At 38.5% G+C, this 27,199-nt stretch overlaps 3 protein-coding genes across 5 annotated transcripts in view; 2 read left to right on the top strand and 1 right to left on the bottom strand.

Annotated features, from left to right (window-relative positions):
* The window catches only part of kcnq1.1 (potassium voltage-gated channel, KQT-like subfamily, member 1.1), a 120,811-nt gene extending 110,890 nt beyond the window's left edge, over window positions 1–9,921 (top strand). For both annotated transcript variants that reach the window (XM_033991856.2, XM_055228966.1), the window contains 4 exons: window positions 883–977; window positions 1,055–1,101; window positions 3,592–3,653; window positions 6,654–9,921. In XM_033991856.2, coding sequence (XP_033847747.1) covers window positions 883–977; window positions 1,055–1,101; window positions 3,592–3,653; window positions 6,654–6,851 — 402 coding nt within the window. In that variant the 3' untranslated portion in view covers window positions 6,852–9,921. The remainder of the gene's footprint in view (window positions 1–882; window positions 978–1,054; window positions 1,102–3,591; window positions 3,654–6,653) is intronic.
* Window positions 9,922–20,315: 10,394 nt separating this feature from the next.
* Window positions 20,316–20,934, bottom strand: cdkn1ca (cyclin-dependent kinase inhibitor 1Ca). Its single transcript, XM_033991857.1, has 2 exons — window positions 20,499–20,934; window positions 20,316–20,413 (listed from the first exon to the last, which is right to left on the bottom strand). Exons 1-2 carry the CDS (start codon window positions 20,932–20,934, stop codon window positions 20,316–20,318), a joined length of 534 nt encoding a protein of 177 aa, XP_033847748.1.
* A 3,129-nt stretch (window positions 20,935–24,063) lies between these two features.
* The window catches only part of trpm5 (transient receptor potential cation channel, subfamily M, member 5), a 43,770-nt gene continuing 40,634 nt past the window's right edge, over window positions 24,064–27,199 (top strand). For both annotated transcript variants that reach the window (XM_033991655.2, XM_055228936.1), the window contains exon 1: window positions 24,064–24,127. In XM_033991655.2, coding sequence (XP_033847546.2) covers window positions 24,101–24,127 — 27 coding nt within the window. In that variant the 5' untranslated portion in view covers window positions 24,064–24,100. The remainder of the gene's footprint in view (window positions 24,128–27,199) is intronic.

Raw genomic sequence — 27,199 nt, forward strand, 5'->3', positions numbered from 1 at the left:
AAAGAAAAATCAGCAAATTTTTGGTCGAAATCCCTACATTTCATGCTTAAATGGATCTCAAAATCTTTACTTTTACTTTTTATCAATACAAGCTTCCATAGTCCTGTTTAGGCTCAGGTGTTTGATCAGTTCACCTTTTGTAGTTCCAACTGAAACTGTTCTTTAAGGTCAAACAAAGCTCAGATGAAAGTCTAACTTGAGTAGCAGAACCTCAGACAGAGCACTGCCTCCCAGGGAAAAGGTATCGATTCATGGGCTTCAGGCAAATTATTCTTTTTTGTACCATCATAGCAATGGCCTGAAAGCCATGAAAATATTGTATGAAGAGAAGACAGAGCACGAGTATGAATAATAGGTATCACACACACTATATATATATTTTTTTTTCATTGATAACAAACCTGCTTTTCCATTTTCAACCAGACCAGACTAATATCTATACTATTTGTATTTTTATGAAAAATTAAAAAAGGAAATCTTTCTTTGTGTGACGACTAATATCAATACTGTTTTTTATTTGTATAATTGAACAAGTTTTTTTTTCTTTTTCTCAAATGTCCTACCACAATGAAACCAGCATGCTTGCAAGTCATATAATGTCCAAAATAGGAATAATTAAAAATATAATAATAATAATAATAATAATAATAATAATAATAATAATAATAATAATAATAATAATGGTACAATTGGAACCACTCATCTAGAAAATGGAAAAAAAAACACACGAAAAATGCTATTATCCAAGTATTCAAGTATTCAACCTGTGTATGATGACTAGAAATCAATACTGTTTAACTGTATAATTGGATATGTTCCCATTTTTTCAAATATATATATTGAAATATTTCTTTCTCAAATATTCTAACACAATGAATCCAGCAAGCCCGCAAGCCGTATGACGTGCGCGATGTGATCGAGCAGTACTCCCAGGGTCACCTCAACCTCATGGTGCGGATCAAGGAGCTCCAGAGACGGTACAACAGCCCTACATGACCAAAAAGCCCATTCTCACATGTCATATGGTAATGAGAACTGTTATATGTGTCTGCAGCCTGGACCAGTCTTTGGGCAAAATCTCACTGTTCCAGAGCAGCTCAGGTAAAGTTTTGTTTTAAAGGTCCTGTATCACCCAACATGGATTCTTGTGAGCTTTAAGCCATGTTAGAATGTTGTTACCTCCTGCTTTATTAGGCTGTCTACATGTCCAAAGTTCAAAATGCTCTGTTCCACCTTGTGATGTCATGAAGCAGTAGTTTTCAAGTTAACAGCTACGTTTTACCTTTTGTCCACTAACAATTGACATTTCTTGGTCTTAAATTATCGAAATGATTCTAATGAAGGTGTATGGAGTTTAAAAACACAGTGCAGGACCTGTATTACCACATGACATCACAAAGTGGGTGTTTTCCATTGAGAGAAGAACTCAGCCTAAATATGCAGAAAACAAAAACTCCAGGTATGTTTTTGATGAGGGAACAATATTATAACATAGATCAGGAAATAGAGCAGCCTTTAAGAAGAAGAAGCTGCAAAAATATTTTTAGTGTATTATTGTCAAGGCTAAAATGCTCTTTACACCATGCAGTGTATGTTAAAAGCTGCTAAATAAGAAACGATTTGAGACGGTAAAATATAATGTATTTATTTTGCACAGTATTTTCTCAGGTAAACAGGCACATTGTTGCTAACACGGGGAACCAACTGCCTGACACTATCCCAGACAGAAAAGACTAGGTGGGCGGGGCTAAAAGTTCTAATTAAAACACAACCCTGTATCGTGGTTTAAAATCAGTCACTGTAAGTGTCTGTATCATAGACTGTGTAAAGAAGTGGACAAAGTGAGTGTGACAATTCTTCAATGTAAAGTGAATTGAACCCAGAGTTGATAGAAGTAGACGCTTGCCTACGACCACTTCCTATTTTGGATCTAGCAGATTAGCCATGTCCATTTATATATACAGTCTAAGGTCAGTTTTCAAACTGTGAAAATCTATTATTTATGGATTATGTTTTTTTCAGAGCTAGGTTAATTTAAATTAAATAACATTTTTTATTCGATGGAGATTATTTTACATTTCCATTATTCATTCTGTCTGCCAAAAGTTTCAAGTATAAAAGTAATAAAAAACATATATAAATCTCTTTTTGTTCTGCAGTTTTGGATGCAGTTAAAATTCGATTTGATTTCTATTTGTTTTTGTAGAGCCCAAAGTCACAGCAGCACTCGTCCCACAGGGCTTAACAAAACAGTTGATTTAACCCGCAGAATTGATCAATAAAAGACAAGAAGATTAACCAACATTCAGGGTGGATACGCAAATGGATAACTGACTGTGACAGGACCATGTTTCTCTGCAAACTGGGACTAAACCAGGACTAAACCAGAACTAAACCAGGACTGAACCAGGACTGAACCAGGACTGAACCAGGACTGAAATAGGACTGAACCAGGTCTGAACCAGGGCAAACCAGAAATAAACCGGGACAAACTAGGACTGTACCAGGTTTGAACAAGGGCTAAACCAGGAATAAACCAGGACTAAACCAGAAATGGACCAGGACTAAACCAGGACTAAACCAGGACTGAACCAGGACTGAAATAGGACTGAACCAGGTCTGAACCAGGAGTAAACCAGGACTAAACCAGAACTAAACTAGGACTAAACCAGGACTAAACCTGAACTGAACCGGGACTGACAGGCTGTAGATAAGTTACACTCATCCATTTGCAGACAGATATGGTGCTTCCTACTAGCAATTTGGCAGTCTTAAACACATTTTGCTCATATTAAATATGACCAAAACTTTGAAAATAAAATACAGTTACAGCAATAACTGGTGAATTGCACAGGTTTGTTGAATCTTAGGATGTGGAAACTACAACATAAAACAGCCTAAAACAGTGGTCCCCAACCTTTTTATCACCGCGGACCGGGCACTTTGGGGCGCAGATTGGCATTAGCTAATGCTAATGATTACACATGATACACATTTGACCCACAATAGCAGAATAAACCACGCTTACCGATCAGGAACAGCATCCAGTCCATCAAATCATAAGGTCCTCTGCTCCTCAGTCCACCATGAGATCTTCACTCGGTTCCACGAACCGCTCCGGGTCCGAGATGCCTCTAGTTTAACTTGTACAAACATCCACAGTGTCCTCGGTCGCGTACTTCCTTTGTTTTGTCCGTTTCGTCATGTTTAAAACACAAAAGTGCTGCAAAACAGTGCGTAAAATTACGCAATTACGCGCGTGGGCCGTCGGAACGCTAAGTGGTTAAGTTGTCGGCGCTCAAGTGACGGAAATGTAACTGAGAGAATCCGGTCATTTTTCAAAATAAAAGATTTTTCAAAATAAACGATTGTTCAGACTCAGATAATAAATAAAACGGAAATAATTAATTATTTCTTGGACGGCCGGTGGCCCGGTACCAATTGATCCACGGACCGGTACCGGTCCACGGCCCGGTGGTTGGGGACCACTGGCCTGAAACACCCACGGATATACTCTTATCTGTTTTGCCAATAATCGTGAAGGGCAGTGTTGACTATTTCACATTTTTAATAGTGTGTGTTTGTGTTCAGACCGGGCCAAGGACAGAGGCAGTAACTCCATTGGGTCCAGGCTGCACAGAATGGAAGATAAGGTGAGATGCTTGAGTAGAAATGCATTCATTGATTGTATCACTTGTATTACCAGTATTCAAACATAGAATCTGTTATTGGGTAGACCTGTCACGATATATTGATGATGAAGATATAGATGATAGACGATAATATTGAAACTAATTTATGCCACTGACACAATAACCTTGACGTAGAATTATCCCCAATAAACATTACCTGCAAAAAATAATAGCAGAATGAGTAGTTAGTTTGCACTGACATTGTAAGTAATAGCAGTAATTATTCAGCACTCTATACCTCTAATCTTACTGTAGTACAGAAAAATAACAAAAAGCATCCATTTAGTACAAAAAAAAGTCCCCGCAATAAATACTGACCCTCCAAAAACTATTGTTCCAGCTTTCATACAGGCCTATTATTAGATTGGTATGATACATATATTATAAACATACACAGTTTCCATTTTTTGCCTCACAGTTGCTTTCACAACACACTTTCATTCATTTGGAGGCCAATGTGGGTAAAGCGTCTTGCCCAACGATACAGCGACAGTATGCACTAGCCCGAGCTGGGTTTGAACTAGGCCTGTCATGATAATTACTATATTGATTTGTCGTTCAGTATACGAAAACTGGAACAATATATTTTGGGGCTCAATATTTATCATGGGTGTGTATATTTTTTGCAATATTGGGATGATTTTTGTTATTTTTGTTGTACAGGGGGTTGAAAAAGTAACTTAATTATGCTAGTTATTTATTGTAGCACATGTTTTTTAAGGATATTGACTATTGAAAACTGGTTAATTTGGTTTATCTTGCTTTATTTCTATTGCGTCAGTTGCACAAAGGAGTTTCAGTATAATCGTTTCTCTGTATTGATATATCATACTTCAGAATTTGTTATCGTGACAACTATCATGAGAACTAATGAGCAGACAGTTTACCTATTTGACAATTGAATTACTGCTTTAGTAACAGGTTAAATTTCCATGAGAGATCCTACTGGCTTCAAAACTGAACCTAGGATGTCATCAGCTGTCATATACTGAGGACACTAACCTGGCTAGAAAGATAAATTCTCGCAATATGTGAGTTCGCAAAGTCAGGAAAATCAGCGAAAGCCATCCCCTATTGACAAATGTGTAGGACTCAGTTCAGAGCGGTGCACATATCAATCTGGCATTATCCACATTATGAGGACACGTCACACCATAGATAGCACAGGATCTGACAACCCAAAGTGAGAACCTCATTTTGCATTTTGACTGAGATTAATTTGAGAACCAAAGCATAAACGGTAAAGCAAAATCAGAACTTCATTTGATCATGTTAACTGAGGAAACTAGAAAGACCCAGGAATGAAAAGGTGTTTATAAAAAATTTAAGAAAGAAATCCTACATGGTTGGCATCCACAAGGGGGCAGTAATTGACCAAACACAGAATACATAATATATTATTTAATTTGGGGCATTTTGAAAAGAATGATACTTCATTTCAACCCATAAAATCCTTCTGGACTCATTTCCCCGGGAGACACGGTGACAGCAAACGCCTGTAGCTATGCTGCTGTGATGATTCCAGCTAATGTTCTGAGCAGCGTCTGGGATGCACAGGTTGGAGTGGAGAGCAGGGCACAGTCCAAATATGTGATGGATAGAGTAGTGTTTGGTCCTAAATGAGCTGGCACAGATATTCTGCTCTGAGCTCACAGCTGACTCACTGTCTCCTCATCTCTTTTTTTCCTCTGGACCACAGCAGCCATCTTGACTCATAAGACATTAGTGAATGTCAGTGCTGTGTCAGTGCCAAGCTAGTTTAGGCACTTTGCTGAATATGTGTGTCTATGTAGCTAGTTACTATTTTTGAAAGAAATCTAAAAACAAAATGTTTCTTAATTATTATTATTATTTTTGTTTTTCTCAGATATATACATTTACGTTTATATATTAGAAACTAGGTCCTTACCATATTAGTTAGTATGACCATGATAAATAGTTAAATAGTCAAATTTTATGTAATATTGTTCGTACTTCAAGCATCTCAAAGTGCTTTACTAGCATTCACCCTTTCACACACACATTCATGCACCAGTGTATGCAGACACTGGGGGTGACGGGGGTAAAGTGTCCTGCCCAAGGACATAACGATAGGATTCATCTGATGTGTGGGGGCTGGGATCACTAACAAATTTAATGAATAAAAAAATCAAAAAGCATTCACTTTTAAGGCTATGTTGAGCAATTAAAGGAGAAAAGCATATTTTAACTGTCTCCTGCATATGAGTCTTTTTTTTTTTTCTTTCAACTACCTCCCAGCACCGCCGACAGCCCTTTCCCTACAGTTGTTTGCAAAATCTCCAAGTCTCCCATATAAAACGTTAAAGCAATTTTTCCAACTGAATTACTAAAAATACCTTGAATAAAAATCCACTGCTTGCTATGATGAAATTTCACTGCAGGAGGACAATCTGTTCTCTAGTTTTAAATAGGAAGTCAATAGACCCATTTCTGTTCTTAAAGCTGTCTTTGATCGATTTTGCAGTTTAAAATGAACTGTAAATAATTACTACCTTTCTTAAAGCAGACCTATAATGCAAAATTGACTTTTTAAAGCTTTTAACCATGTTATAGTTGCTTTGCTTCTGATTTACCCTCTCGAAGTTGTATTTAGCACCATTGTTTTGATTGACCCTTGTGTTCACCACCACTGGTACATGCCAACTGCTCTGTACTTACTTCGTTCTCCGATCTTATTTTCTAAAACTGTGATACACATAGGATTCGACTGCGTCACATAATAATTTTGGTACAAATGGAAAAAAAATATCTATATAGAATACTTGCTAGCTTGATCTGCAGCTATCCATAGGAGGTGCCAACAACTGTGCGCTTCCATTAGGCACCACAGTTTTCTAATGAAAAACATAATGATCCACGAGTCTCATAGATTAGAACTATATAGCAGACTCAAGCACGATACGTCTAAATCCACTCACATTTTGCCCGTTTCTCGTATAGATGTCTCACATGGAGCAGACCCTGAGCCGCATTTGTGACTCCCTGCGCCTCCTGCTGGACAAGAGGGACACTACAGGGGCCACAGAGGAGCCCCGGCACCCGCCCAACCTCCCCAGTCAGGACAGTCTGCCCTCCTACGAGCAGCTGTCCGGACCTACAGCTCCCTCTTTCCAAAGCAATGAGAACTTTTTGAAGTGAACGTCAGCAGAGATTGAGCTATCATGAGCGATATATTGAAATTGTATCGTAACTGAATTTACTGAATGATGATAAAACCCTGTGATGACTTAACACTCTGCAGAGAAATGCAATGTGATTCAGTTCTTTTGAGTTGGATGCAGCTCGATTTGTACACGAGGAAACTATATTCAGGAAAAACTCATAAGAAAAGTTATGAGGAATTTTATGCATCAGAAGTACTGCAGTTTTATAGAATTATCAAACTCATAATGTCATTTCTTTTATAAATCATGTCTATAGAGGTTATGCAGATGACAACAGAACATTCAGAATTTTTAGTGGCAACATTATAATATTTTTTTTTCCTGCAAAAGCTCATAACACAACTAAAATGTGAAAAAGCTGCTACGGTTTAATAACAAATATAAAAGTCTACAACTCTGCTAAATATTTTGTTTGTACCTGACATCCAAAACAAGAAAATTAAGTAAACAGTTTGCTAATAACAGGGACACTGCAGACGACATGCACATGTATCACTGAAACAGACTTTGGGATGACACACAGTTGAACAGAATCTTTCTCTCCATTAAAGACGTAAATAACATGTTTCTGAATCTGTGTGTTGGGGATATTGATTGTTATGGGGTGAGTTCAAGTGTCATTTTTCTCCCCTTATCGTTAACTAGCTCAGGTCTGCAAAGTCACAATAACAACGAGACGACTTTCTGTTTCCATTTTGCTGTGTAAAGCTAATTTAAGCTAAAAAACACACACACAAAAAAGCCAAGAAGACAAAAATTAGGCCAAAGAAATACAAAGAAACACATTTAGTCTGTTGTGCTGAGCCATAGTTCTGCCTCAGTGCCCCTCAGTTAAAATGTTGAGTGGCATTTTCAGATAAAATGAAGTCGTTGCATAACCTCTATAGGCTGTATTCATGCTCTTGAATTTCATAGTGGCTGTATCCGAATGGTCACACTATCCCCGACTTAGGGCGCTATTTAGGGGTCATGCCATTTTAGTGGTGTCCAAATGTCCAGAGAGTCAAAAAGTAGTGCACTTCCCACAAGACAGCATGAAAAGTAATGTCCAGCGCTGGTTATTAGGCACAACACAACTGAATGAAAGCAGATAGACGCACTGGTTTATTGCACTCTTGATCCGTGATTACGACTCAAATACAGCTGCGCAGGGTGACCACATCAACATTAAAAACTGGGATACACCAGGTTGGGGTGGTTGGCAATCATAAACTTGTGAGCATGTAAATAAGAAAGTTATTAAGCACTGCACACTCACTTTTAGAAAATATGACCCAAACTTTTTTCACGGAGGGCCATATCTTGAAAAATATTCAACACGGAGGGTCAGTGGTCAGTACAGTGGATAGTTCAGATGGGTGCATTTAACATAGTTTTGACTTCACACTTTAAATAAGGCTTGAAATATTAACGTTTGGTCTGTTTGACAATGCAGTGTGATGTTATTTAGGTTATAGTGGTAGGATTACTCAAGTTTGATTATGATCAATTGGGCCAGTTCACCTGAAGGTTTGAGGGCCACTAAAAAATTGGTCTGAGGGCCATAGTTTGGACACCCCTGCTTTATACTGTTGGTGGGGATCAAATGGGGCAAAAGTAGGGACACCTGGGACATTTCTTGTATAAAACAGGGACAAATCAATGGTTTTGGATAAATCTGCTGAGGCATGGGACTGGAACTGTCTTTAGTAAATAGGGAGGTCTGGTGGTCACCCTACCGTTGCTGTGTAAAGTTGCTAGTTGTAGCTGGTTACCTTAGTTTGAGCTGTTAAAAGATCAATAATTTCCACAGCTCAGCCAAAACCCTGAACCATCCACTCCGCGTACATGAGATCCAGCTTGACAAGAACGATTACTATTAGTGCATAAATACTTATGTGCCAATTTTGTCATTATTTATTATCAAGTTTTATCAGTTTAGTGGACTTTTTTTCACCCAGATGCCAAAGTCACGTGACCTGAAAGTAGTGAGCTGTGTGTCTGAATCGCTCTGTGAATGAGTGCATGATAGAGTCCACCATGGTGCGGGGGTCAGGGGTTAGGGTGGACATTCAGACACAGACAAAATCATAATTTGAGATGGACGACAGGGGCCTAATACTCTATGGGATATTCACTGTTTTTGAAAGAAATATCCAAATTTATGATCCAAAAATGTTGAACTTTATCTTTATTTGTTTGGGATTGGCTCCACAAACTTGCCTTAATCTTATGGCCTAAAGTCTTTTCAACTGACAACAATCACATCTTTGGGGTTGAATAATGGGCCACTTTCTGAAGCAAAATTGTCACTTTTCGATTTTAACCATAAACCAGGTCAACAAATCTACAACAGTCTGACAATTAAACAGTAAATTCCCCCATATAATTCTGCCCTGTCTCCAGCTCATTGTTAAAATATAAAGATCCTAAAATGTCATGATGCCATGTGAGCCAAAATTATTATTGTTATTAACCTTTATTATTACGTAACTGTACATTGTGTAACTTTTCTGGTGGACTGTCTGCCAAGCGCTTGTGTCCATTTCGATGTTATTGCTTTGCCTGTAATGTTCCACAGTATGCCATTAAACTTATCTATTTCCATGGAGACAAGCCTGTAACACTACCAGGGCATGTGGGTTTAAATTATCGACTGTATATATAGCGGTGCGGGCGGGAAGGGGCATTACCTTCGTCAGCCTCGCTCTGGATTGGCTCTTTGGTTGCTATGATACTCTCAGTCAGAATTCCAAATAGGGGCTTCAAATTCGCCTGTATAACTGCTCGCCTCGATGAGCTTCATTTGACTGGAGTTGAACGCTATGGGTGACGTCACACTCACTTAGTCCACTTCTTTATACAGTCCATGGTTTAAATCGGTGAGCTCTTTGATCCTGGTTGGGGCTGGAGTAAGACCAGAATTACCCATGGTTCATATTTTGTTCAGATTTAATCCCTCCACACATTAACACTGCTAAATTGGATTAATAAATATGTATTATAGCCTAGTGCATACCATATGTTGAAATATGTGATGAAAACTGATGATTATGAGGTATTGTACTCCTGTGATGTGCTTTTTTTAAATTTTGTTTTTCAAGACATCTTTTTTTCCTGTTGCAAAATAAAATATTTTTATTGAGTTACTGATTTTGTGTAGTTTAAAGGGCCCATGTTAAATTATTTTCTGATCTCTGTTATAATGTTGTTTCCTCATTTAAAACATACCCAGAGTTGTGTTTTGCTTCATTCAAACATGTTTAATACACATACCCTGCATATTTAGGCTGAGTTCTTCTTTCAAACAGAAAACACTTGGTTCCACCTTGTGATGTCATGCGGTAATACAGGAATTGTGTTTTTAAACTCCATATACCTTCACTAGAATCATTTGGATGATTTCAGCTTTGGAATTGCCCATCTCTATTGAACAAAAGGTAAAAGGAGCTTTTAACTTGAAAACTACCACCACATGACATCACAAGGTGGAACAGAGCATTTTGAGCTTTGGAGATGTACAGACTAATAATAAAGTACTACTCAAATATCTGAGAAACAAAACACAACTCTGAGTATGTTTTCGAGGAGGAAACAATTTGTGTAATATAGGACCAGTGGTGGAAGGAGTACTGAATGCTGTATTTAATTAAAAGTACAGTTACATGTCTATAAGTTGAGGTACACTACACTGTTACATCTGCCCACCCGGATACAGGGAGAAACACAGAGCACACAGAGGTTTCACACATTTGGGAGAACCTCTTTGCTGTGAGGTGTGAGTGCTAACCACTCAGTCACTCAAGATGTACTCAGTTACAGCTACTAGTACTGCTGCCAAATGTGTATGTAAATGAAAGTATACATACAAAAAATTCTACAATACTACACTAAGTACTACTCACTAGCTACTTTTTCACACAAATTTGGGAGCATTTTAGACCACACATTTAAAACTAAACTGTATTCATTTAACAGTTAAAGCTGAATTAGTGGGGCAGTGGTGAAACAGCTGTGGATGGGCATTATAGTGACTCTCATGATTTTAAATGTAATACAGTAATTAATTGGTCTTATACTGCACTTTTGTGGACACTCAAAAATCTCTTTACAGTTTTGTGCATTATTCATTCACTCCAGACTCAGTGGTGGTAAGCTGCTATAGATACACTCTGTGCCATCAGCCCTTCTGACCAACACTCACACACACACACACACCCCCCCCCCCCACACACACACATATACACACACCCACACACACACACACACACACACACACACACACACACACACCACTTTCATACTGGGCAAGGTGGGAGAAGTGTCTTGGCAAACAACAATGACAGTTTTGTGACAGTGGCACCTGGAATTCCCAGCGGTTTCCCATCCAAGTACCAACCAGGTCCAGCTGTTTAGCTTCTGAGATCTAATGAGATCAGGCTTTGACAAGGAGGTTTGGCCATGATGTCACAAAGTGCAGTTAGATACAACTATACAAAAGTACGTGTTCAAAAATGTACTTAATTAAGGTAACATGAGTATTTGTTTCACCCCTTTTTAATTCTATAACATACAAATTTGAGACTGCAAAACAGCTATCAGTGACTGGAGCACCAGAATATGCATGTTTGAAAAGAAAGTAGGAGGGTGTGGCTTGCCTGGCTATAATAAGACCTCATGGAGACTTCAAATTATGTTCTGTGCAGAGTGCATTATCAAGCTAAATAATTACAGCTTTTGTGGCTTGATAATGACAGCCACTTAGCGTGCAATTAATCTTTTAGCCCCAGTCTCCAACACACCGCCGAATAGAGGTAGCGCCTGGGTGGACTTTACATACACTGCCTGGCCAAAAAAAACCTTGCCACCTGGATTTAACTAAGGCTGGGGTTGCTGCAGTTGGTCAGGTCGAGGTTCAGCAACAGTCTGTGCTCAAAGAATGAGGTCAGCTGACACCTGAATATACTGAATGACCAGGTTATTCCATCAATGGATTTTTTTCTTCCCTGATGACACGGGCATATTCCAAGATGACAATGCCAGGATTCATCAGGCACAAATTGTGACAGAGTGGTTCAGGAGCATGAGACATCATTTTCACACATGGATTGTCCACCACAGAGTCCAGACCTTAACCCCATTGAGAATCTTTGGGATGTGCTGGAAAAGGCTTTGTGCAGCGGTCAGACTCGACCATCATGCAAGATCTTGGTGAAAAATTAATGCAACACTGGATGGAAATAAATATTGTGACATTGCAGAAGCGAAATCGAAACAATGCCACAGTGAATGCGTGATCCAACAAAATATTAGTGTGTGTGACTTGGTGGTGACTTTTTTTTGGGCCAGGCAGTGTATACAGGAAATGAGAGATGGTCAAACAACAGGACATGGGTTTAGTTCGGGGGTAAATTTGTATATCAAAGGGTCATTAGCTGTAGCCTCACTGCTGTGGATGCGCTGCTATTAGCCTATTTAAACATGAGAATGCAGTTAGCAGGGACGGTTTTTGCAGAAGTGTGGCTCAAAAGACACTAATGAGGTAATGTTTCAGGTGGAGAGGGGGTAATGCTACTTTAAAGATGTGATATGTAACTTTTCTGGTAGAGGACCTGCTACCTGATTGTGTTAAACTTTGTTTATGCCTCTAGAATGCAATAAGATTTCAGTTTAAACAGAGGGTCATTTACTTCTGTGGGGTATTAACTGCTAGCACATAACATACTTAGATCATCATGTGGCCTTTTATAGTTTTGAAAGTGCTAGATTTTCTGAAAACAATGTATTAACATGTTTTAGAAGGTTCATTTTGTCATTCCCCTTTCAGAGCACTGTCACAACACAGTCAAAGTGCAGCCCGTTAATGAAACGACTGCATACGGCAACAAGTTTGTCAAGTTTTCTATTATGTTTTTGTACATGTATGGGTGATATAAGCTTGTGGACTGAGCATCAGACAGATTCTTACATCTAACTCAAATTTGCATGGATAAAATACAGAAGCTCTTAAGCCGTATTTATGATGAGGAAATGTTTCAACATGGTAGAAAGTAAAAAAAAAAAAAGAAAAAAAAAAGTCAATTTTGCATAATACACCCCTCTTTAATGTCATACTGTGTAACATTACAGGCAAAATCGTCATTGTCACAAAAGTTGTCATCAATTAAATTCCTCAAAAAGACTTTACAAGGTGATTACGTAAATATAACACTTAGATGCATATTCTGATTTATTTTTTTAGTGTTGCAATAATGACTGAAACAAAACAATAGATTATGAAATTTTCAAATTAAGAATATCTCACAATATAACACATCTTGTCATTGTCATCAGTTTTGAAAATATATAAACATATGAAACACTGCTCAATACTATTTTCCCCAGGCCCCTTCAGTACATGGCCTTAATAAGACGTGTTATTGATCAGCATCAGGACAGTCTAGACTCTAGTCCATCTGAATGTGACGCACGTCCCCAGAGCCCAATATCTGTTCTCTCCTGGGGCCCTTCATACATGCGGCCCTCCCATTACATCAATGATTTAGCCTTGTACTCATGTAAACACACTGTCTATGGACCAGAGGGCTGAATTCATGTAGTAAAATTGCCCTTTTCTTTAAGTAAAGTACATAGTTTAGGCCTGTATAAACCATTTTTCAAGTAATCAACTAATATTTTTGGGATAAATGGATGGACCAGACCCTCCACCAGGAAAATGAAACAGAGCTTCTGAGCCTCATATGCTGCATTGTTACTCTGATTGTACATAATAGGTTTTTTGGTATTTTACATTTTGCTCAGTCGAAACAGTGTGTTACATTAGAGTCTATTTTTAAATTATTTTAAGCTATTATCTATTATCCTGTTTTATTGCATGTTACCATTTTCCTTCTGTTCTTTAACTGTGCGGTGCAATACTGGAATTTCTCCACTGTGGGACTAATAAAGGCATATCTTATCTTAAAATGTGAAAAACAGACATCCTAATTATTCATGAGTTAAGCACATTTCACTATTTTCAGAGGCCAGAATGTAGTTGTTGTTGTTTTTTTTGTTTTTTTGTTTTTGTTTTTTTTTTGCCATGGTAAAGCTAACAACAACTAGCATGCTAAGGTACACTTTCTGATCGTTGGACAATATAACACTTAATAATTAGATGCAGACAGTGCACAGTGTACCAGTGGTAGAAGAAGTACTCAATTTTGTTACTTAAATAAAAGTACAGATACCGATCAAAGTATCACATGAAAAAAATCTACTAAAGTGAAGTACCCGTTTAAAAATGTACTTCAAGAGTAAAAAGTAAAAGTATTTCACACAGATCTAATAAGGCCTCAAATGTAGTAATTTTGATAAAGATTTGTGTTGAATTTTGTTCATTAGAAACAATTTAATCTTTTTTTTTTTTCTTTTTTTTTTGTATATTTTTGTTTGCTCAAACTATGAACATGTTAAAATGTTAAAAAATAAACCCCTCAGCTTGTTCAGCAGGTCTCAAACTATAATAAAAACATACTTTTACTTTTCAGCCCAGTTAAAAATGTAGTGGAGTAGAAAGTACAGACACTTCTCTGAAATGCAGTGAAGTAACAGGTATCCACTTAAAAATGTACTTAAGAAAAGTACAGACACAGAAAAATGTATAATTTATACTTAAGTGCATTACTACTTTTACTGCATTATGTTCCACCACTGCAGTGAACTTATTTTCACCTCAAGAGCTGCTTATGCAACATATCTGTACTGGGACTAGACACATTCTGATAAAAACAAAAACATTGGTTGCAGGGTTTTTAAGTATATTCATTATTATAAAAGAAAAGTTTAAGGTTTAGCATATACATGGCCTTTAATATTGTATTGCCTCCACAGACCAACCACTTCACTGCTTAATAGATTGAGTAAATCATGTAAATGAGGAAACCATTCTCTCAAGTGTTGTATACAAAGTAAATGGGAGAGCTCACAGACTGGGGCTCATTAGTGCCGTATTGTTCTTAACAGTGTTATTCTTTAGGGGACACATTTCAGCTTGAATTTCAAATACCACATTAATCCCCCTTTGGAATGATAATGTTAGAATATTTTGTGGGTTTTTGTATATATGTTTTGGGCACATCCTCTGTAGTGTGTAAAGCAGGGGACTAGAGCTAATTTCTAACCTCCTGCCCCAGTCAGCGTTTAAAGCACATAAATCTGTGTAATCCCTCAGTCGTTGCGGTATGATCCATAGTACAAGACAAAATTAAATCTCTAAATTGGACAAAGTAAGTTTATTATTATTATTATTATTATTATTATTATTATTATTATTATTATTATTTATTTATTTATTTATTTATTTATTTATTTATTTATTAAACAACAACTCAATATAGTGATTTCCTCAAAAGTGTGTATAAAGTAGAACTCTGCTCCCTCTGAACACTGGGGTAAAAAGCAGAAAATAACAGGGTGGATGATAGTTGTGGCTTATTAACAAAAAATACAAGACAATACGGACAAAGTTTCATTTTAATTTTAAACAATATGATGGATTATGGACAAAACTGCTACTGAAGATTAAAGCACAGTACCTGATTTTCACCGTCTTACAAATGTGAACAATATAACCAGTTCATTTTACCGTTTTCCAGTTACGCAATGCATCCCGAGCATCCTAATTATTCACCATAATAACTTTATAAGCACTTTTCACAACTTTCAGAGACCGCGTGCATGTTTTATAAAGAGTATTGTTGTGGAAAATTTTGGAAGCTAAAGTTTGGTACAGGCAAAATGATAATAATAATAATAATAATAATAATAATAATAATAATAACAATAATAATAACACTAATAACAATAACAATAATAATAGCATATTTTGACTTCTATTTACTCTAAGGGCTACAACTAATTGCTAACCCCTGGTGCCATTCTGGATAAAACATGCAAGCAATAACATTAAAACGACTGATTACTTCTATTAAGGCTAACATAAATAAATAAACAAGTAAACAAACAATCAGGCCATAGTATGCTCATATATATAGTAATTTTCTCCACAGTATGCAAACTAAGGTGCTAGGTCTAATCACTGACCCCTGCCCCATGCACTGACTCTGCAGACCCCCCATGGCCTTTAACAGGACAAAGGCCAGCCACACTTCAGCAGGACGGGGAGGGGGGGTGGAGGTGGATTGCACGAGGGCAGGGTGGGCAGATGGTCAACCCGGTGTAAAGGAATGCCCCTATCCACCACCACCGCCTCTATAGTGAGGGAGGAGAGGGGTCACCAGCTGCTCCCAGAGGTCAACAGTCCCACTATGGAGCACTTTAGGAGTCAAACAATAGTGAGTAGACCCATGCCCCCCAAAGCATCACACGGGGCAGGCACACGATACAGGGAGGGTGGACAGCCTGTATTATGTTTTCTGTATGTGTATGTATGAAAGTAAACTCGGGTAGTTCAGGTAAGGTAAAAAAAAATCCTTTGTGTGAATGCATAAATAAAAATACAACTGGTTAATGCATTTCTAGCAAAACCTCCACTCTACTGTTTATAGTTTATTGATTTGAACATTAACATACATGCTAGATACTTCCACTTTGAGAATACCCAGTCTTCTCTGATCTCTTAAACTGAGCAGAGATGGGCCTGCTTAGTACTTCGGAGGCTGCTGGGAGTACGAGGTGCCACAGTTTGCAGCTTTTTACATTTTATATACATACAGAAGACATCAAATACATCAAGGAAAATATATGGAATTATGTAGCAAAGGAAAAAAAAGTCAGATATTTCTTATATTTTACATTCAAATCCTCAAAGTAGTCACGCTTTGGTTTATCGACAGCGCTGCAAACCCATGGCCTTGTCTCAGTGAGATCCTTGATGAAGCTGATGGAATGGTGTTCACTTCACAGTTGTGTCTCGTCAGGGTCAAGAAATGCCAAAAGTGCAAATCAGAGTTGAAAGCAAACGTTGGCTATTTTTATTTCAGTTTATTTCTTAGTGTCTTATTGAAATAAATGTAGAAAAAATCCTCTATGTGAAGGATCATATTGTTGTTGTGTTTTTTGGCGAGAGACTTCACCATCATTGCCTGTGTGCACTACAAGGCAGCTGCTAGTAAAAACACCACTGAAGGCATGAGCAGTGAATGTATAACGTTATGTAAAAAAAACAATTTCAGTATCTTTCAAAGCACTATTTTCATTATTACACAATATCAATGTGTAAATAGTTGGGATTAGCTTTCTTTATCTTAAACTAACAGAGCAATAACACGTGAATGAGGAGGCACAAGCCAGGACTTTTGTGTACTTTGTGGGGGAAGCCTTAAAGAGGGGCTGCTGTCCGGGCCTGGGAGGGGGGAGGCAGAGGTCGGAGGTCACAGGTCAGGGGGTGGGGGTTGGGGGGACTGATTTGCAGGTGAAATGCTGGCACACTCTCTCTCCCTGTGGGTGCATTCTCCCCAGTGTGAGCAGATGGTCGGCTGGATGCCAAAACACAACAGGAGGAAGAACAAGTGCAGACACAATGTGTATTCAAGAATAGAGACACTTAAAAATGAGAAAATGAGTAAATGTAAACAGTAAAAGAATTATTGCTCAATTAATAGTTCTTTATAATTGTTGGCGTGTTGGTTTCTGCCAAATTGTTAGAAAATTGTGGTATTCGCAAACGTAAAAGAGGAGGTATTATGCTTTTTTTTATTATTTTAGCTTTCTACCAAGTTATAATGTCACTCCCTCATCAAAAACATGCTTGAAGTGGTTTTAACTGTCATCCTTGCATGTTTGAGTATTTTAGAGCTCTCTCGGAGCCTTTTTGAAGCCTCATTACTGTTAGTTGTAAGATTCTGTGTAATGCTCATCCCACAAGTCTACGTCACCCATGCTCCGACATAAACATAAATATACAAAAGCACGATACAAAACTGTACATAACAACCTTATAAACCTGATGTGATGTGCAGTACTTTCATTAACGACATGCATGTGGATTGTCATGTGGTATCGCTTTTAAGGGAGCAAACGGAGAGGAAACTTTGAGCGTCAAAAAAAAAAAAAGTGAAGCATATTAAACTTGTTATTATGTTGTTTTCAGCAAATGCAGCTTTTACAGAACAATAAAAGGTAACATGGTGATCTAAATATGTTATGTGTTAGCAGTTAATACTCATATAATTAAAATACCCCCTATTTAACCAATCAGTGTTTACAAATAATAATTATAATGCACTAAACGAGCTTCACAGTGCATTATTCATACACTCCAGACTTAGTGGTGGTAAACTGCTATTGTAGCCACAGCAGCCCTAGGCCAGACTGATGGAAACTGCACCACCAGCCATTCCGACATCCACCAGCAGGTAAGGAAGGCGGGTGAAGTGTTTTGCCCAAGCACACAACCACAATATGCATTAGAGCCACTGCTGTCCCACCGTGGCACCTGGTTTTCCCCCCAAAAAAGTGAAGCAGTTTAAATTAGGCTAAAACGAGAGTTGCTAGCATAAAAACGAATTGAGAAAACAACTTGAGTAATATCATTTTGAAGTAACAGTTCAATTACCAGCTCCTCTACCCACCTTTGTTTGGATGTAACTACTTCTGAGTATCTTTGCTACTTATGACTTTCTAATGCAAAGCGATGAGAGCGCTGTGAACCCGCATTGATTTTCAAAGGCTCATTATGGCCTTACTCATCCTGAACGCAGCGGCAGCAGAAACAATCGAAAAGAGCCATCTAAATGTCATCAGAAAAACCCCCAATCAATGTGTAACCGCGGAAACTGTACGCAAATAAAAGTGCAGTGTGGTCTTTCTGGATCGTGTTAAATCTGACATCGATTTGCCATTTGGAATCACTTGGTTGTAGCTCATACTGAGGCTATAAACATTGTTTTAGAGGACACTCAGCAATACCTTAACATTCATTCATTTGCCATGGGGAATTAGTAACCCAAGCACCGTGTTGTCGCTCATCGTAACTGCACTGGGGCGGACTGATTGAAGTTTAAGTACCCATCCGATAACCGTAAGTGTTAAGGTATATGTTACTTTTTTCCCCATAGGTAAATACATCCTCTGCATTTGACCCATCAGTCAGTGCTAATGGGGTAACATGTGAGGAGCAGGGGACCCATCTTCAGGTTTTTAGCTAGTCTTAGTCAAGCTGGAGAATTTGACTTATTCTGCATGTTTTGGGTTGATGGGAGAGAAAAAAAGTGCACGCAAAAAGAACACGCAAACTCCAGTCTGCACAGAAAGTGGGAGTTAAACCCGTAACCTTCTTTTGTGAAGCAAGAGTGCCACCATCGTCTAAGTTAAATACATTCATGGTTAGGCAAGGTGGTTGAAGTGTCTTGCCCAGGGACACAGTAACACGGTGCACTGGTCAGAGATTTTGTGTTTCCTGCTGTGTTATGAATGTGAAGTAGGTTTACACTCACCTCAAATGTGTCCAGCAGATACAGAGCAGATAGAGTTTATATTTATAAACTATATTCAATTGCCCTCATTACTAAGCAGACGTCAGCTTTTCTGGGTTAGGTAGATATAAGAATAAGAAAATAAGTTTAAATTTCATTGATCGTGCATACTGGTGTTGTGTCTTTGAGCAACGCACTTACACTACCAGTCAAAAGTTTGGACACACCCTCTCATTCGGTGTTGTTTTCCTTTATGTTCACTACTTTTTACATTTTATATACATACAGAAGGCATCAAATATATGAAGGAAGATATATGGAATTATGTAGCAAAGAAAAAGTCGAATAACTCAACTAAACATTTTTTTTTAATATATATATTGTATATTCAAATCCTCAATTAACCACTCTTTGTTTTGTTGACAGTGCTGCAAACCCTTGACCTTTGGAAAATACATCCTCTTCATCCAATGTTATTTATTACACTGACACTAGATACACATTTGGCATTAATAAACACATGGATAGCATTCAATAAGTCATGTGATATGGATTTATTCATAAACAAAATCACAGCAGTGCTTCTATGACCAGCAGCTTAGACACCAGGATTCAGTGAGGTAATGTGATACATTCAGATAATGACAAAAATATGCCACCGAAATGAAAAATTTAAATCATAATTAGTAAGGAGGAGCTGGAGGACGTGTCCGGGGTGAGGGAAGTCTGGGAGTCCCTGCTTAGACTGCTGCCCCCGCGACCCGGCCCCGGATAAGCGGAAGAAAATGGATGGATGGATGGATGGATAATTAGTAAATCATCTTCCAACAAAACATCAAACATATTTTAAATAATAATCAAAAACAAAAAACAAAAAAAACTTCATAAATAAAATAAATAGTCAACACAAAAGCAACACAAAGTAAAAGTAAATAATGTGGTACTGGCTGAGGTTTGCTGGTCTGGTGTGTAAAAAGTTCATTGTGTCCAGGAGTATAGTCCACATATATGTTGTGTCTTTGTGCCATTGTGCCGTTGCGCTTTTATCTGATGGTCCGGACAGGCGCGTCTGAGCTCTGGGAGAAGACCGGGCACAGGACGCTCTTGGTGTCTGTGCTCCTCCTCCTTTTGACGAAGAAATCTGTAAACAAATACAACTCATGGTTAGTTTTGGCAACAGTAACAGCAAAGAGAGGACTGAGAGTAGATGTTGTGCGTTATCTTACCAGTGATGCGCGCGTTCTGTGGTGCTCTGGCCGCAGACTTTGAGCGCGCTCTCTTCCTGCGCGTTGGCGTGAGTTCCGCGGGACATTTGGGGATGTTGGAGACGCGGGGACAGTTCTCTTGGTCACTGGCGGGGATGTCCTCCTCACACGGCTGCAGTCTCTCCTCTGTCTCCTCGCTGTTGGCGCTCACAGTTTGGTCTTTAAGCGCCTCTCTGTTCTTCTCACAATAGAAAGTAGCGCTGAGGTCCGAGGACACCTCCTCCCACTGGAAGGGACCGGGCAGAGGCGTGTGGCTCTGGAAGTCAAAGTTCCACCTGCGGCTGTCCTGCTCCGTGATGTCCTGGAGCCGCTGACTGAGCTCCCGCTGTAACTGCTCATGATCCACGGGGCCGAAGAGGCTCCTGCGCACCGCTCCTGTGTGTCTCCCGGGGTTCATACTGACAGTTTGAGTACAGATGCGGTCAGAAAGGGGACTGAGGTGTGTGTATGTGTGGAGCTGTGCAGTATGTGTCTGTCCCGGCACGAGCGCAGACTTTATAGGTGGAGAGGCGCACGTTCCCTTTGTGCGCACAGGAGCTGGTCGCTGATTGGCCGCTGGCTGCTCCTGTCGGATTGAACAGCTGGCGGGAGAAGTCCTTTATCAGCGCCACGGCAAGACAGTGCTCCAGTAAAAGTCCAAATGAGGCGGATTCTCCACAGCCTTTGTTTTGACGCAGCTCCCATTTCCTCTGTGTCCTCCGTATTACAGAAGCGGCCTATTCTTCACTAAAGCTCATTCTCCTGCAGCTCTGAATATGATCATAAAGTCACACGGAGTCAGTGAGGAGGCGGTGCTGCTGTAGGACTGTGTATCCACAAAAGCCTGGACAACAGCACAGGATTAGTCAGGGGGAATAACAACATCAATCTGTTATTAACCTTATTCAATTGGCCCATAACCTTCTCCTCTTTCTCCTCTGGATGGAAAACCCTCTAAGTTAATAATAATAATGTGATTCTGTGGGCCTATAGATCTACCTGCTAACCTAAACAGAGTAGTTCTTATCTGATTTTAATTAACCTCCCTTAAGTAGGCCTATTACACTTGTGCATGTGAGAGATGCAAGAGTCTGTCACGTGATCATAACTCAAGCCATCTGTCCGTCTTGTCTTAGAAGTTATTTACATCCCATAGAACTCAACTTTGAATCCAAATTTCTAATCCTTTCATATGCGTGTACTTTATTCACTCTTTGTCTAGCGAATTACCCATCTTTAGAAACAACATGCGCTAAGTCATAAATGTTGATGTTGTTTGAAGCCTCCATTGAGAAGTAATCAGTCTCCTGGCACTGGCACTGCTCTTTTTGATACAGACAGACAGCGTTGGCATAAAGCGTCCGATGGAGAGCCAAGAAGAGAAGGAGAAGTAATATACCAACAGCGAAAGTATGAACGCTGCTTTTGAATGGTAAAGATGTAAGAGATGTGGCTGGCGCTCGGTCTGCAGCTGAAGTTCAACTGAACAGACAAAGAGTGTGATGTTAATTTGATTGATAGTGGCAAGCTTAAAGAGGAAAATCCAATATATTTTCCTTGTCCTTGTTTAATCATGCAACCATTGACCGTATAAAGAAGTGGACTAAGTGAGTGTGACGTCACCCTTAGCTTCAGTCAAATGAAGCTCATCGAGGCGAGCAGTTGCACAGGCTAATTTGGACCTGAGTTCTGACCCTGAGTATCATAGCAACCAAAGAGCCATCCGTAGTGAGGTTGTTGAAGGTAACGCCCTTTCCTGCACCACTGGTTTAGCAGGGAGTCGGTGCTTAGCCATCGGGGAAAGAAGGCGCCTGATTTGTCTATTATTAATGTTCATATCTTGAATCAAGGACAAAATGGCGAAATAAAAACACCGGGATCATGTAGAGCGGGTTAATACAAACATTTTCAAACTAAAATGACGGGACTCAATGCAGCAGTTACAGAGAGATGGGCGACAGTTTTTCAATGTAAAGTGAATTGGAAATAGAGTCGAATGAGCCAGATCACTTCCTTTTTTAAATACTAAAGCGTTAGATATGTCCATTCATATATATACAGTCTATGAGTACAACATGGGTCACCACAAGTAGACATGTAACCGCTGGATGCACGTGTTGAACTAAAGAGAAAAATGAAGTAAATAGGATTAGCTGTATGTGCGCAAATGTATCAAAACATAATTCTAGGTAACTGATGTAATCCCTGGATTGTGACGTCAAAGAAAATCAATTGGAATGAGCTGCAAAAAGCATAAAAGCATCTTAAAGCATCTTACTTTGATCCCTTAATCTGCATTTTTACAAATCCTCCTTAAGAGATCTAGTTTCTGATGAGTGCACCTGAATTTAAGTGGCTCTTTTATATTGTAAATAGTCGTGTAATATGTGAAAAATCTGATGTTTTATTTGACCGTATTCACTGTATTCACTGTACTGCTCTCTGTGTACTCCTCGTGCTGCTGCCTCTTGACCAGGTCGTCGTTGTTGTATATTAAATAAAATAGAGTTTATAGATCCTTGCTCCAAGCTGAGGTGGGTAGAGTAGCCAAAAATGTCACTCAAGTAAGAGTAACGTCACTTCAACATAATGTTACTCAAGTCGAAGTACAAAGTTGAGGTCCAAGAAATTACTCAAGTAGGAGTAAAAGACGTATTTGGGAAAAGTACTACTAAAGTAAGGGTAACGTAAAGAGTAACTGTCGGTATTTGGTATTTTCAAGGGATAGACACAAAAATGAGAAAACTAAAGTATTTTAGTATATCTTTATATCTTTATGTTCAAATCATTACATAAACATAAATATTTTGTCACTTGTAGACCTACTCTCAGTGGGAAGAGGAACAAAAACTTTTACTCAACAAGGAGCACTATTACATCAATAAAAATATTACTCAAGTAGGAGTAAAAGTATGCTGCTAGAACAATTACAACATGTACAATTTCTTTAAAAACTTATTCAAATAAATGTAACTGAGTACTACCCACCTCTGTCTCTCTGCGTTTGATTGATAAATCATTGTTACACTTGTTCTGAACATTTCTGCTGTCAGATTGTGTTCTTTGTGCTTGAATTAGTATGCCGGTTACATCGCTTAAATAGTCTGTGTAATCCCTCAGTTGTTCAGGTCTGATCCATACCAAAAGATGAAGTTTAAATCTGTCAACTGGACAAATTGTTGTAGGAGTGAATTTAAACTTTGTCTTTTGCTATTGCTTAAATAGCTTGTTTTAGTTTTTTTTGTCTATGGTAGTTCCCACTGTTGCCTCTAGATGGCGTGGTAACACTTAATATAGATGAGGAGGCACAGACTTAAGCAAAGTTATGTGTGTTTTTCTTGGTAGTACAACGACATTTCTGATAAACCGACACTATCTCTTACAGGCGGTTGCCAACATGTAAAGGAATGAATCAGAGGAGTGCCACAGGTTGGGTGAAGGCACCACCTCCCAGCCACGCTCCTCTCAAATCCAGGCCCCACCCCTTTTCTCCAAACCCCGCCCTTTCCTCAGGTATGTTTCCTGAGTCACACGGAGCTCCCTGATGTGGTACACACACATCAGAGAGCTCCACAGACTGAACCATGGAGGAGAGTGATGGCGTGGCACTGGTGAGAGTACACACACACACACGCACACACACTTCATTGTCAATAGACCTATTTAAATGTATTTATTTTGGTGTAACACTGACCATTGAAATGATTTGCTGGGTTTCAGATGACATCACAACTTTCTATAGGCCAACATTATTTAATACAGACAGGGGGCAGCTAAAATGAATATTCTTAAAAGGCAGTTTTTTGTTGTGATACAGTGAGCTTTTGGGTCTCATAAATTATAGAAATGATCAGGTTTCACATATTTCATGGTAAAAGTAAAATTTTATCAGTAGGAAAGACTTGGCACTTGTCCGCTATTCGGTATGACAGTTGGAGTATGACATCATCACATTGTAGTAATGGCAGAAAAAGTCCTACAAAAAGTGTGTGTTTCTATGGTGGTTATGTAAAAGGTTATTATTCAATTGGATAGAACTAACATAAATAAATAAATAAATACATAAATAAATAAATAAATAAATAAATAAATACATAAATAAATACTCAGTAACAACACTCATCATATTTATGTGTCAGTTCAACCGGAGGTAAAAAAAAAAAAAAAAAAAAACATGATGAAAAAGTACTGACAGGTTAGAGTACTCATTTCTCAAAAATATAGTTAACATCATTATATCTAAGCTTTTACTAAAAATCATGTCTGTTCTTTCTAGTTTAAAAATGTGAGTGAAATCTAACTTTACTTGGTCGGACATGGACGCAGATGTGACAAACACACAGTCGTAATTCCATAACTGTTACTTATAGCAACCATAATGTTAACAAAGGCCCAAACTTGTCTAAATTACACAGTAGTTATGATTAGACAAACAAAGGCAAATGACAACACATTTATTTTATTAACTGAAGGTTTACACTGTCAAAAAAACAAAAAATGTCTTCCTTGTGTGTAAATTGTCCTTGAATTTTGAAGTTTGAAGTTTCCATGTTGATGATAGAGGTATTCATTGCTACTCCTTGTCTTTTTGTACTTTACTTCTTAACGTTTTCCCACAAACTGTCACTTGACCGATGTAAAACTATGATAAATATTTACCACAGGTACTATCCCACCAAACCAAGTTGTAATTCAAAGCATGAAAACCCTTAAAAGCTCTTAGAAAACTGTAATGGCAGCCATAAACAATATCTAATGCAAATACAGCACTAACATCAGTACCACAAATGCACATCAGATGTTATTGCAAACATATGGTTGTCTGCTTAATTATACCATAGATTAAAGTCAAATTATGTAACTTTTCTGATCGAGGATCCTTCCGCCACCTGCTTGATGTTAATACTGTGCCTGGTATGGTATTAACATGATCTCTCTTGCATTTACTCAACTAGTCTTTTTTTTATTGCAAAAACATAAAATAAAATCTATAGAGAACCTGGAGTGAAGCAGGTGTGGATCTTCAACCAGAAAAGTGACACAGTGCATCTTTAAATGTACTTGTTTTTGAATCCTACATAGAATTAACTTGCTGTGACTATCTCAACTAAAGACAAGCCTACCACAGTGGATTTGCATGCTGTTTATTATCATGTAAGCTCCTTCCTGCACTTACCAGGCAAATGATCACTTTGCATGACCCAGGCCTTTTCCCAGGTCATAGGCAGATGAGGGCTTCCACAGCTCCTCGTGTTCAGTACAAGGCTAAACTCCATCTAATAACCTCACCACTGCATTCAATACATGTAGTAACCTAGTAGACCACTACCACAACAGCTATGGGTCACCACAAAACTTTACATTTTATTCTATATGTCTCTGTATTAGACTAATTTTGCTTTTAAAGAAGACATATTGTACTTTTGTCTGTGGACACCTGTGGATCAATATTTTGTAATTTGAACATTTTTAATCGCAATATTGAGCTAAAACAACTTAATGAAAGAAACATGTCCTCAGACTTCCACATTGAAAATCCGCGGTGCCCAATGGGAGCCAACGTTGCCGTAAATGTCATCCAACCAACCAAGAACTGCAAAGTTGTCAGAGCTAGGAAGATTACAGATTAAGAAAGTAAAATTGAAGAACGAAGTAAATGCAGAGCTGTGGGCATGTACCGTTGGCTGTGAAAACACTGGCAGATGGGGCGGATTAGTCAAACATACATGAATCACACAAAATAAAACTTTGAGTGGGTAAATGAGGAGAGGAAACAACTATAACATCTAAAAAGTTGCATAAGTTGCCATAATAGGTCTGCTTTAAAGGAGTACTTTTAGTGGGTCCGTTACTTGTTCACATAGAAATATTCACAGTGAATTGTAAAGCTGTTTGTGTAACCTGTCAGTCTTACAGACAGACTCCATTCCCAAAGAAAACTGAATTTTGTCAGTTTTTGGGTGTGAACACAACGAGGGTGGAAATGAATCTGCAACAGTGCACATCATATAGGTAGTTCTTTGAAATGACCTGAGTAATAACAGACACTCCTCACCGTAGACACTAGGGGTGTTAACTTCCCTCTCTCAGACAGATAAGGCAGTATTCACTCCAAAAACACGCACTAAAATACAAAATACACTCATCCTGTATTGCTCTGAAAAATGTCTGTTTGCACCTAAACACACCCGCGGTCTTGTTCATAATTCACCTGTAGTCTTTATTTAGTTCTTTGTTATCAAAATGATCCATAGATTCAACAATGTCATCCATCCACTTTCCAGAAGTGTTCTACTTGGAACTGCAGGCGTGTCAGGCGTGTGTGGCGTGTGGTGCTTTGTTGTGAGTACAGGACTCAGTTCCGAGTTTAAAACAGGAATTTAATGGACCTGTTTCTATTAAAGGCACTGCATGTGAGACTGTTTCATATTACATTTCATAAACTTGACGTATCTGTGTGTGTCCGCAGATAAGAGATAAACATCTTCAAACGAATATAGCTTTTACTGATAACAAGTGTAATTCTGATTTATTCTTCATTACAAAAACAATGGACATGATGGCGAAGTTGTTTATGTTATAATTTGGTGTTTATGTTCTCAAGATGATTATGCAGCCATTCATTTACCAGCGCTAGTGCAGCCTCTGCAGCTCAGTGAGTGAATTCTGGAGGTTCTGAGCTT

This window comes from Periophthalmus magnuspinnatus, chromosome 3 (genome assembly GCF_009829125.3).
Source record: "Periophthalmus magnuspinnatus isolate fPerMag1 chromosome 3, fPerMag1.2.pri, whole genome shotgun sequence".
NCBI classification, from domain to species: Eukaryota; Metazoa; Chordata; class Actinopteri; order Gobiiformes; family Gobiidae; genus Periophthalmus; species Periophthalmus magnuspinnatus.